General features: G+C 40.3%; 1 protein-coding gene across 1 annotated transcript; it reads left to right on the top strand.

The window, feature by feature from the left end:
* Positions 1-9,799: 9,799 nt before the first annotated feature.
* On the top strand, positions 9,800-12,327 carry LOC128642324 (hemoglobin subunit alpha-5-like). Its single transcript, XM_053695054.1, has 3 exons — positions 9,800-9,956; positions 11,438-11,642; positions 12,112-12,327. Exons 1-3 carry the CDS (start codon positions 9,862-9,864, stop codon positions 12,238-12,240), a joined length of 429 nt encoding a protein of 142 aa, XP_053551029.1. The 5' UTR covers positions 9,800-9,861; the 3' UTR covers positions 12,241-12,327.
* The last annotated feature ends 465 nt before the right edge of the window (positions 12,328-12,792 follow it).

The following is a 12,792-nucleotide window of genomic DNA, read 5'->3' as shown; positions in this document are numbered from 1 at the left end:
ACAGTATATCAGCAACAAAGCAGCACATAGCTAAATATCTCTACCCATAAGTGCACGTGTGACAGGTTTCATCCAGTGTTGTACATAGGGAAATAACTATTACAATAGATAACATGCACTTATATAAGCTGGGTCATGAGTTGTACTTATACTTGGTTGGCTAAGGGCACCATAAAGCCACAGACAGCCTTTATTTTATTGTAAATGATTGTTTTATTTTAAAGCTATTGCTCTAATGTTATCACATTCTTTGTTTTATCCAAAATACCAGATACTTATTAGAATATCCGGATGGATGAGAGATCTGAGATCATTATTGTTCTCTGTAATTTATGTTGTAAATTATTATTGCTGATTTTGTGCCAGACCATCTTGAATCTCAGTGATAGAGACAAACTTTGGAAATGAAAATAAATCATTTGTAGAACGGAATCTTCTTGTACAGTTTCTAAATAAAGTAACGTGCCAGACACAAGTCATGTTATGGTATTATTGTTGTATGATAACAATAAAGAGTATGTTGAATTCCTTTTGGCTTTAGTGATTTATTACTTTGCCATATAAAGCCCTTGATAAAGTATATACTAGTATACGAGTGTGCATAAAATACTTGTAATTAATGTATCTCCTTGTGTCCGCATGTTATGAACTTATTCTGAATGAGACTATAGCAATTTAAACACATGGGGGTCAATTTATAAAAGTCTGGCGGACATGATACGCTAGTAAACTGCTTGTGCATCACCATCCCCCTGCAGATTCGCAAGCCAATCGGCCGCAGGCAGGGGGTGTCAATCAGCCTGATCATATAGGATCGGACGGATTGCTGTATGCAGCTTCAGAGGTGGCGTATGAGTTAAGGAGCAGCGGTCTATAGACCTCTGCTTCTTAACTCCTGTTTTCGGTGAGCCTAAAGGCTCACGCGGAAACAGGGGGAATTGGTCCAATTCGGCCAATAATAAATTGACCCCATGAACAGCACTAACACCTTTATTTTTGAGGTCACAGAAGAAAGACATTTTAGATAAAGTTTAACCTCTGTAGGGGGATTTAATATAGCTGATTTGCTGCTATATCAATATAAGAATCCTGACATATGTATTTTTTTATTTGTTTATTTCAATATTTGTTATTATTATTCGGTTATTATCACAGTGACAAGGTAAAAAAACAAAGACTTGCAGTATTATTTAACACCTCTTATACTAACAGGAATTTGACCTTGCAATCCTTAAGGATGCCTCATACCTCTAGGAGACAGGCGAAGACCCCCACTGTCCCCAAAAAGACAGTGTATGATCACTTTACTCAATCTGGAAAGGTTTCTACTATAAATCCGAATGCAGAGCTCAGTGACCCTGATTTACCCGATGATGAATCTAATTAAAGTATTCACAAAATCTACAGAAGATGCTGGCTAACCAGACACGTTCTATTACTCAAGAGATCCAACAAACTTCTGCAGAACTGAAGAAAGACATATCTGAAATAGGTGAAAGAGTTGATGCACTCGAACGTAAGCAGGATGATATAGTGGTCGACCAGACCAGCTTCCTATCCTACACAGAAAATCTAGCAGAACAATTAATGCAATTAGAGCAATTAATGCAATTAAAGTTTAAAATGGCAGACACCGAGGATAGATCCCGTGGGAACAATATACGCTTCAGAGGGATTCCAGAGAGTGTCGGGACACCAGACCTGCAAACGTTCTTAAAAGAAATTTATGCTGAACTCATAGGTGCCCCAGAAGGTTTAGTCCACACTATGGAGAGAGCTCACAGAGCCTTGAGGTCCAGATCGATACCTATGGAGAAACCAAGAGACGTAATAGTCTGCTTCCATAGTTATGTCTACAAAGACAGGCTGATGCAGGCGGCGTTCAGGAAGCCGTCCCTGCCAGAGAAATTGAGTGACATTATACTCCTACCAGACCTCTCTACACACACCCTGCAGTACCACAAAACATACCAACCGGTCACGTTGGCTCTTCATAAGGCTAACATCAAATACCATTGGGGCCACCCAACAAACCTAGTGGTCACGAAAGATAACCAAACCTATGTGATATCCACTCTTCCTCAGGGGTTGACTCTCCTTACGTTTTGGGGTCTTCGCTCAGAGATGTCTCCTTCACAGCCAGTTACAAACCCGAATTTGAGAGCATCGGCTCCTGAATGGTCTTCTAAGGACAAAAAGGACAAAAACCAATCCACCTCAAGGCCCAACTTGAACTCCATCACTCCTCTTCCTTTTCTATACAAAGAGGTTGCACTTTAGAATGTCAGATCTATTTCTCAGGGAAAATACCTTAAAGTTAATGCTAGTTTACATGTTCATATGCACTTTACAAGGCATACCACAGTTATGTATACTGATTTCACTGTTTAGTTTGCACTTCTTCTAGTACAAATTAAAGTAAGTTATGTTTGCGGAGCAGGGTTAACATGGTTGACCTCTGCTTTTTATTGTTGTTTCCCCCCCCATCAGAAACCCACTCTAGGGTTCCACAGAGGCAGACTATTTCTGCCACTCCCCTTTCCCTACATACCCCTGTTCCCTAACCACACCCACCCTACCCTCCACATAACCCTCCTTCTCTGACTCCCAATCATTTCTACTGACTAACATGTCCTCTCTTAAGCTCCTGACACACAATGTTAGAGGCTTAAACTCCCCGCACAAACAAAGTTTACTGGCTAGGTGTCAGGGTGCCAGGAATCAGACTGAGACGAGAAGTGCAAAAATAATCACACCTTTATTAATAACAAAAAATAATAAAAAAGTCCACAAGTCAAATAACAAGCCAGGAGTCAAAACCAGAGCTGGTAGTCAGACAAGCCGAATCAGGAGCCAAAGCGAGTAGTCAGACGAGTCGGAACCAGGAACAAGGAAAACAGCAGAGTCAGGAACAAGCCAGGGATCAGGAACCAGGAAGGACGTCAGACAGCCAGGTAATACACAGGAACCTCACAATTCTGAGACTGTATCCTGTCTCACACAGATGATGCACACCAATCTGGCCATAAAAGGAAGTGCAGGAAATGAGCAGCATTCCCCACAATGCACCATAGTCAGCAAGAGAGGTGAGTAAAATGGCTGCCAGCAGCACATGGCAAACAAAACAGGGAAAAAATCCTGACACTAGGTCCCTCAAACACCACAACCCTGATATAGTATTTCTACAGGAGACCCACTGGACTTCTGATGGCCCTCAAACACAATATCCAAGGATTATACGGTGGCACAGTATGCTTCGTATTCACAAAAAGCCAGAGGTACTGCAATTCTGATTCACAAGAGAATAGCTGTTTAATGTACTCAGATCATTAAAGACCCCCAAGCCAGATATTTAATTCTAGTTTGTGAACTAGATCATGTTTCCTACACATTGGTATCTATCTACCTTCCCAACTCCCACCAACCCAAATATTTAAAACGAACACTTCTAGCAGTAGATAGAGTGAAAATGGGTAGAGTTTTACTAGCAGGTGACTTTAACATGACTTGGGACCCCACCATCGACAGAAGGACTAGCAAATCTAAACAGAGTTCCCACTCCACACATCTCTCATCCAGCTTCAGACAGGTCATCACCCAATCTAATTACTATGATATATGGAGATCTCTACACCCCAGAGATAGAGACTACACTCACTTTTCTCACCCACGCAAAACATACACTAGATTGGATTATATTTTCTGCTCTGCAGAAACGTTAGCTTCAGTCGCAAGCACCAAAATATCTCTGTGTCCATGGTCAGACTATGATTTCGTGAGAGCAGTTCATGATATGAAGGAAAAGTCTGGGTCTACATTCTCATGGCGCCTTCCTCATCAGGTTCTTTCAGACGTTCCCTTTAGAGAACAAATAAATGATAACAAGCTGGTTAGAGATGACACCCTCTGGGAAGCCGTTAAGGCCACCATCAGAGGCCTCATTATTAGACGGCAAGCCTACTTGAAAAAGCAGTCTGGTTTGTCCCTGTCTCAATTCCACATTGAACTACGCCGCTTAGAACTTTCCAACCAGGCCTCACCCTCGGTCTTCACCACAGAGCAAATCATAACTCTCAAAAAACACATATGCCTTCTCGAACTAAAACGCACCCAATCCAACCTTTTAAAACTGAAACAACTCTTCTATTATAAGAGCAATAAAGCCGACACCCTCCTAGCCAATAAACTAAGACATAGGACAAGCACCACTAGAATCCACCACATACAATCTGGGAACCAGACTTACCAACTACCATTGCAAATAGGCACATGTTTTGCTAAATTTTATTCGGGACTGTATAATATAGAAGAATTATTAGGCCACATGTCAACCACCCCCTCAGACATCACAACATTTCTGGAAAAATTAAAACTTCCAACTCTCCTAGACGAACACTGCGATTCCCTCACAGCTCCCTTCACACTTAGGGAAATTAAAGGTGTTATTGAAAATATGAAAGCTTTTACAACCCCAGGCCCAGACGGGTTCCCGGCGTCTTTTTATAAAACTTATCTTATCAAGCTCTCACCTTTACTCCTCAGGTTTTTTAACTTAGCTAAAGAGGAAGGCAAATTTTCTAGTGAGTTTATGGAAGCCACAATTATTATCATCCCAAAACCCTTAAAAGACCCATCTCTCTGCTCCAGCTGTAGGCCAATTTCCCTAATTAATTAAGAAGTAAAAATCGACGCTAAATTACTAGCTAACCGTATTTCTCTTCTGCTCCCCCACCTTATTGATCTAGATCAAGTAGGTTTTTTACCCAACAGGGAAGGTCCCGACAATACTAGGCGGTTACTCAATATTTTCACTGAATCTACCAGATTGCATAGGCCTTTCTCCATCATCTCACTGGACATAAAGAAGGCTTTTGACCGAGTCAGGTGGAGTTATTTATGGGAGGTTCTCAAAACCTTTGGTTTCCCCGAAACTGTCCGGACAGCTATTCAAGCATTATACTCTACTCCCACAGCGACGGTAAAAGGGATAGGATATCACTCACCTTCTTTCTCAATCTCCATTGGCTATTGAGCCCCTTGCAGAAAAAATCAGATCGGATAAACTTATCGATGGCATAACCCTACATGGTGCAAATCATAAAATAGCCCTATTTGCCGATGATGTCACCATCTTCTCATCAAACCCACTGTCTTCATTTCCCAGGATCAAGGATACCCTTGATTTTTTTGGACAGCAGTCCTTTTATAAATTGAATTTAGATAAAACCGAAATTATTACATGGGGCATACCTCAAACTTCGATCCAACGCCTCAAAACCCAACACAAGGTCAGTTGTGTTAATAATTTTGTCACACACCTAGAGGGTCAAGATATCACATAACATACCTCAGATCATCAAGGACAACTATCTCCCCCTACTGTCTGAACTACGTACTCTGAAAAATAAATGGGATTATACATACATTTCCTGGATAGGCAGACTCACAGCCCTTAAAATGTCCTTTTTACCCAAAATAACATATCTCTTTATGTGTCTTCCTATCAGAATCCCCAGATACTTGCTCCACCAATTGCAAAGTGAATTCACCAAATACATTTGGCAACACAAACCCCCTACAGTGGCACATAAAATTCTACAGAGCTCTCTATACCGGCGAGGGATAGCCCTCCCCCTCTATTTTCCGCTACTATGAGGGGGCAATGTTAACACACATCTCACAATGGGGAGCAACAAAATATCCCAGCAAATGGGAAACCATTGAACAGGCCTCCTTACCACACCACATACACCTTCCTGACTTAATATGGATCCCTCCTCACTCCCAATGAACTTTAAACATTACTAACCCTATTATTTGTGAGTGCTTGTGGATGTGGGACAAGATTAGACATTATCCTCACATATCCCCACATCCCTCTCCGGTTACCTCCCTTGTGGGTTTACTCTTAGGTCTCCCTGACTCCCATCCCTAAAAGTGGGCACAACTGGGAGTGGAGACGGTCTCAGACCTTTGGTCCTCTTCCCCACAACCGAGGTTCCATACACTCTACGAAATACAGGCTAACTCTTCTATACCCCTGTACATGAGGTTTGAACATATCAGGCTAAAAAGTTTCCTGAGAAGATGGAGCTTCAAACCCGATCTGTTTCACCCTCGCACAATGTGGGAAACTGATTGGCAGCAAGGAAATAGATTACGCAAACCTCTGTCCCTACATTACACCCTCATAGGTAACACTGAAGGGGACAACAAACTACCTCACTTACATAAATGGGAGCTATACCTTAATACCACCCTCTCTCCACAAATTTGACAATCTACGTTCACCCTTATGAAAAAGGATCTACATTGTGTCACTTTATTTGAGACCTACTACAAACTACTGACGCACTGGTACTATAACCCCACAATACTCGCCAAAATGTATGGTTCTGCCTCGCCTCTGCGCTGGCGTGAATATGGACAGATAGGGAACGCTCTACATATTTGGTGGGAATGCCTTAAAATTGTTCCTTTATGGAACTCCTGTTTCCGTGTTCTGCTTGGTTTGGGTATAACCATTCCCAATACTCCCGCTACACCACGACTAAAGCGGCAATTGTCAAGGAGTGGAAAACCGCGTCCTCCCCCAGCTGGACTTCGATATTAAATTCAATGGCAGATATTTATACAATGGAGAAAAATATATTCCAAGCGCTAGACAGGTCAGACCTATTCAAACTTAAAGAGAAAATAGCTTATTGCTTAAAATAAACATCAGATTTCAAGAAAATTAAGTGTGTATCGGGCAGAAAAGTATTAACTACAGTTTAGTGATTAAGGAGATTCTAAATCTATCAAGGGAGCTAGAAATTGACGTGATATATTATTGGGATATTGTTTAATAAAACATAGCCATTTCTTACAATATTTTCTGATACTGTTTTCGGAGGAGATAGAACTATCAAACGGTTGTATAATTGCTTGAGATTGCGGTAAATATGAGATTGTTTAAAGTTGTTTTATTTCTGTTCTTCCAATTTTTTAAAATGAGACATATCCCTCCTAAAATGGATATATAAATAAAATCAACGTTATCCCGTCAATTGTATCTCTCGTAGAGCAAAAAGATACATTTGTTCTCAAGTTTAATATTATTTCTCAGAACCTTACTTAACCAGAATTTGATACGATGCCAACATTTTTGTATTTTAGGGCAGCTCCAAAACATATGGATCAGGTCGGCTTCAGGAGAATTACAACGTGGGCAATTATTTTATTTTTTTAATTTTTTTTTTATAATTTTTATTTTTATTAAGGGAAACAAAAACAAAGAAACACTTTTGCTCGTATAACAAAAATTTCACAGAAAACAAGATAATTTGCTGGGTACAACTTGCAAAATACAATGCTAGGGGAGCAAACCCATACTTTTTTTACCCCTCTCGTCAATCAAAACAACAGTGGCCACTTTTGGGCCTTGATAAAACCTTTTACGCTAGGGGTTTTAGGTAAAGATAGGTCACTTATGGGCCTATACTATACGCTCGCCCTCCTATGTCGCAAGGACCACGGGTGGGTCCAAGAATAAAATAAAAGCCGAAGGGTAAAGGGAGGGCATATGAATGCTAAAATTCCTAATTCACTATGGTAGGGCTCGGAGAGCAAACCGTAGTTCTCCGAACAGGGCAGAGACTGCTTAACTCTGCCAAATATACAGAGGATGGAAAAGGGAGCATAAAATAATATGGAGGGGCAGTTGCGCCTCTCTCTTCCTACATTAGGCAGATTCTATATCACTACAGGAGTGTAAGTATCTATATTCTGCTAGGTTATGTACATTAATATACAGGGATATGCTGTTTAACATAAATCAAATGAATGACCCATGAACAAACCCCACCCCTCATGTAACTTACAGGAAAATAATCAATCATACAGTGGGGAAACTTAGAGTACAATAGCAAGGGGACCATAGTAATTAATCAAAATATCAGTAGTTTGCATCGTAAATAATCATTCATACCTAACATATATAAGAAACGTCATCATACAGTAAAGTCATCATAAATTAGGATGAAAGATGAGGATTAATGAATTGTGACCAACTATACATGAGTTTGAAGAGAAGTAAAGGTGCACAGATAATTTAGCTCATGCAAAATACACCAAAGTAGTCAAACCCACATTAAAGTACATCTCATAGGCCCTGTCGAGACTCACAGACTTAACCCACTCCCGCTTTCTCCATATGTGTAGTACATCCGGCACTCAAACCACGTCTGGTGATTGAAGCCCTTTTACAGCTTTGTGTAAGAAACAGATCAGTGAGGTTTATAAGTTTTCATCCTTAGTGCGTACAAAAATCACCATCAGACCTAAGAGTCGTCATATATAGAATGTAAACTTGATAGTCCACATAATAGGAGAGAGGAACAAAGTGTGGCATGAGTACTGGTTATCCATATATTATATCTAGCTACAAATGAGTGAGGGAAAACGGAGATACACAATGCAGTAAACTGTTTTATAATACATGAGAGGAGCCAGGTCTATTTGATAGAGTGTTACAGAGACCTTCATAAGTGTCACATACCTAACCCACTCCTTATTTTACAGTGTCCGCGGTATATTTAGTGTTGAAACCTCTCTCTGTGAGTGGAGCCCACTTATAACCTTGTGTACCAGGGAGCTCAATGAAGTGCAACCGATGCAACAAATATCGCTGTCTTTGAAATATAAGGGTGTACGGTCCCTGGGGTCCTCCCATTCTCCGGAGTCTCCGGTGTTCCCCTCGATATGACCAGATTATGATCCTGTGTTGGTCTGCTTGCTTGACGTACCAAGTCACCGCTGAAGCTCCTGCTATCTTGTGCGGTATGGAGTTCTCCTCGTTACGGTCTAGTCCACTGTGCACTTTGGTATTATTGAGCGGTTGCTCCACTGCGTCCGCAATATAGAACAAAACGTTCTCTGCAGTGTGGGAAACTGTTTCTTCAGAGCTACAGCTCTCAGTGTGTGCTCCTTCCAATAAGTTGTGGCTCCGAACAATAGACTCTATGCGCTTCTCCAATCTGCCATAATGATCGCTTAAAAGTTTCTCCAAAGTACCCCATGTCAGTTCAGCTGCACACGCCATAATTATTGGTCGGGCCAGACTAAGATCTGTAGTAGAGTGCTATATATGTATATATGCGAAAATCCTCCCTTTAAACTCTGTAAGTGGCCACTTAACCCAGATGGCTGGGGGGGGGAAGTGTTACGCTAATGTGGGTAGGCCGCAGCCGTCTGGATTCAAATAATGGAGTATGTAATAGGACTTAAAGCAGGTTTCTTCAGCTCTCCCTGATTTCATAAATTGTGTCCTTAGGCAATAATTTTTGGTAAATTCTTGAGGATTCCTGACGAGCTGTAAATAATGCGTCCTATCATGGCTCCTGCTTGGACACGCCCCCCGTGGGCAATTATTTTTGGGTACCATTTATTTATTTTGTAGGGAGTTATGTAAACCTGATTAACATATGTCTTTTTTTTTAATAGGGGTCTACTTTAAAAGTGACAATATGGCGGTCTTAATTAAGATGGAGCCATATAATAAATTAGTGTGCACAGGAGTCTATTTGGATTCATTTCATGTTTAAAATCTGAAAAAAAAGCTTATTCATTGATGAGTCATGTTATGACATTATTGTTGTATGATAACAATAAAGATAATATTGAATTGTGTTCTGTATGTGCAGATAACACAGTGCCAGAGCCAGACTATCAGAGGGTATAGATTCCATTACATTATGTCTTAGGGTGCTAGATAAGGACTTGGGTGTAACCACATTTGTCTATAAAAGTCATACCAAGGTGAGCGTTCAGAAGGGTTGCCTAGATCAGCTGCAGTAAACCTGACCAAACCGTCTGTCCAACATGACCTTCTCCGCAGAAGAAAGGGCCGCGATCAAGGCCATCTCTGGCAAAGTGGCTGGACAAGCCAGTGAGCTTGGAGCCGAAGCTTTGGAGAGGTAATGTACATGATCTCTATTATATAATCTTACAAAACAGAGGGTATTGGTGCACATCCACTTGGAAATAAACAAAACTGGAAAAACAGCTATACTTTTATGTTAAAATGAGGATATTGGTCAGACAATATGACCATATTTTGCTTAAGCCAATCACCAACTACATGGTGTCCCAATGATGACTGGTCCTATCAATACAACACTTTGCCTTTATGGGCTGAATCACTCTGGCTTTGCCTCTTTATATTAGAATATGCCTATCTGGATTTATACCCAATTCCAATGTCATAAGAGCTTGGGTGGGTGCTTTAACCAATGGGAGATGGTCAGTCTCTGTTTATTTTTAAATACAAATCCACATGGTTTAGTAAGTTTTTTTTTATATCAGTATCTGTGCATATTCTTCTTTATAGTAGTGTCTATTATATGCAGTCCCTCTAAGCAAAATATGGCCATATTATGTGACTAATATTCCCTTTTGCAGCATTTCAAAATGTTTTGTTAATTTGCCCCAATGCTCTCTGCCTTGTGTAACTGTTTGGTCTTGTTGGCAGAAAGATGTATTTATTTTTGTAAGGTTCAGTAAACCATTGATTTGTATGATATAATCTGCTTTGTTTTCAAATGACTGCATATTTCATTTACATTTTTAAAACTGAAAACAAAAGAACAACGATCAGAGACTTAAAGGGGCACTAAACCCAAATGTTTTCTTTTATGATTCAGATAGAGTAGAAATTTTAAACAACTTTCCAATTTACTCCTATTATCAATTTTTCTTTGTTCTCTTGCTATCTTTACTTAAAAAGCAGGAATGTGATGCATAGGAACCGGCCCATTTTAGGTTGAGAACCTGGGTTATGCTTGCTTATTGGTGGGTAAATGTCAGCCTCCAATTAGCAAGCGCTATCTATGGTGCTGAACCTAAAATGGGCTGGCTGCTAAGATTAACATTCCTGCTTTTAAAATAAAGATAGCAAGAGAACAAAGAAAAATTGATAATTGGAGTAAATTAGAAAGTTGATTAAAATTGCTGCTCTATCTGAATCATGAAAGAAAAAAATTTGGGTTCAGTGTCCCTTTAAGTAACATTACCTTTCTTTGTATAAATGTTTTACTATAGCTCAGATATAAACTTTACTGATGTCTATTTAATGTATTTAAGGTTTAGTTGTTAGAATTTGATAAAGTTTATTCTGTTGTATTAGTTAAGCATTTTCATAGCCGTAAAATTACAGAGAATAAGGTTATGATGTCACTGATTTGGTCATTTGGTCACAATAACTTTCTGCCTAGCAAGTTGTGCATTCCATTACCCTTTATACATAAGAGAATAATTAGCAGTTTTACTAATGACTCTCACAATAAGCAGTAGTCATTTACATTAGAAAGTGATTTCCCTTGTGATCTCATCATCACCATCACATGGACATATCCTTATTGTCACTAATGTCACTAATGTCTCTTTTGTAACAACACAGGCTGTTTAAGAGCTACCCTCAGACCAAGACCTATTTCAGCCACTTCGACCTGCACCCCGGCTCTGCTGACCTCAAATCCCATGGTGGGAAGGTTGTGCACGCCATCGGAGAGGCCGCCAACAACCTGGACCATATTGACCAAGCCCTGTCTGCCCTCAGTGACCTGCATGCCTACAAACTGAGAGTGGACCCTGGAAACTTCAGGGTAAGTTGCTCATGTACTGTGCGTGTGCACAGACAGTTTGTCAGCTGGGTAACAATCACATATTATATAGTGTCAACCTGATGGTTGTATCACTGATGGCTCCCATAAAATGGCTTTATCATGAGATGAAGATCACATCTCATATGATGGGTTTATTTAACAGTTAAACATAAGTAAATATAATTTACCCCAGTGACTAATGTGTTACAAATAAATAAATGTTATTGGTGTGAGAAATGACCAGGGTCTGGGACTAGGCAGAGGGTATATTGCTAGCTATTTACTGCTAGGTGATATAATGATAACGGAGAGGGGCTGCAGATGGTATAAAAACATCTAACGTTCTAGTAGGGCTTAATGGTTTCTTCTGCACATCCTGGTTTATTAAAGAGCTAAGAACTATATATTTACATCTTTATAACTAATGTGATTCTCAGTGACTAAAGCCATATATTTGTGTCCCCTCTAGCTCCTGTCTCACAGCATCCAGGTGGTCCTTGCTCTCCATTTCCCTGCTGACTTTACACCCATTGCCCAGTCTGCCTGGGACAAGTTGCTTTCTGCTGTCTCCTCTGTCCTGGTGTCCAAGTACAGATAAGCTCCTCCTGCAACTGAATATTAGTGAAAATGTGACCACTGGTCCGACCATCTCTGTTCACTCTGCAATAAAGATTTGCTGAAATAATTCTCTTGTGTTCTGTGCTTTCTGTGTATTAATAGATTACACAGTTGTGTTGTGTCTCAAGCACAGTTGTGTTGTGTGTGTCTCAAGCACAGTTGTGTTGTGTGTGTCTCAAGCACAGTTGTGTTGTGTGTGTCTCAAGCACAGTTGTGTTGTGTGTGTCTCAAACACAGTTGTGTTGTGTGTGTCTCAAGCACAGTTGTGTTGTGTGTGTCTCAAGCACAGTTGTGTTGTGTGTGTCTCAAGCACAGTTGTGTTGTGTGTGTCTCATGCACAGTTGTGTTGTGTTGTGTCTCAAGCACAGTTGTGTTGTGTGTGTCTCAAGCACAGTTGTGTTGTGTGTGTCTCAAGCACAGTTGTGTTGTGTCTCAAGCACAGTTGTGTTGTGTCTCAAGCACAGTTGTGTTGTGTCTCAAGCACAGTTGTGTTGTGTGTGTCTCAAGCACAGTTGTGTTGTGTGTGTCTCAA

The sequence above is a fragment of the Bombina bombina genome, chromosome 11, assembly GCF_027579735.1.
Source record: "Bombina bombina isolate aBomBom1 chromosome 11, aBomBom1.pri, whole genome shotgun sequence".
Classification (NCBI taxonomy): domain Eukaryota; kingdom Metazoa; phylum Chordata; class Amphibia; order Anura; family Bombinatoridae; genus Bombina; species Bombina bombina.
Note: the sequence above shows the minus strand (reverse complement) of the source record. Positions and strands in the feature narration are given on the sequence as shown.

Coding starts and splice junctions, on each gene's coding strand:
- LOC128642324 (XM_053695054.1), top strand. CDS start 9,862: ATGACCTTCTCCGCAGAAGAAAGGGCCGCGATCAAGGCCATCTCTGGC. Junction 9,957..11,437: donor GGAGCCGAAGCTTTGGAGAG/GTAATGTACATG, acceptor GTAACAACACAG/GCTGTTTAAGAGCTACCCTC. Junction 11,643..12,111: donor TGGACCCTGGAAACTTCAGG/GTAAGTTGCTCA, acceptor TGTCCCCTCTAG/CTCCTGTCTCACAGCATCCA.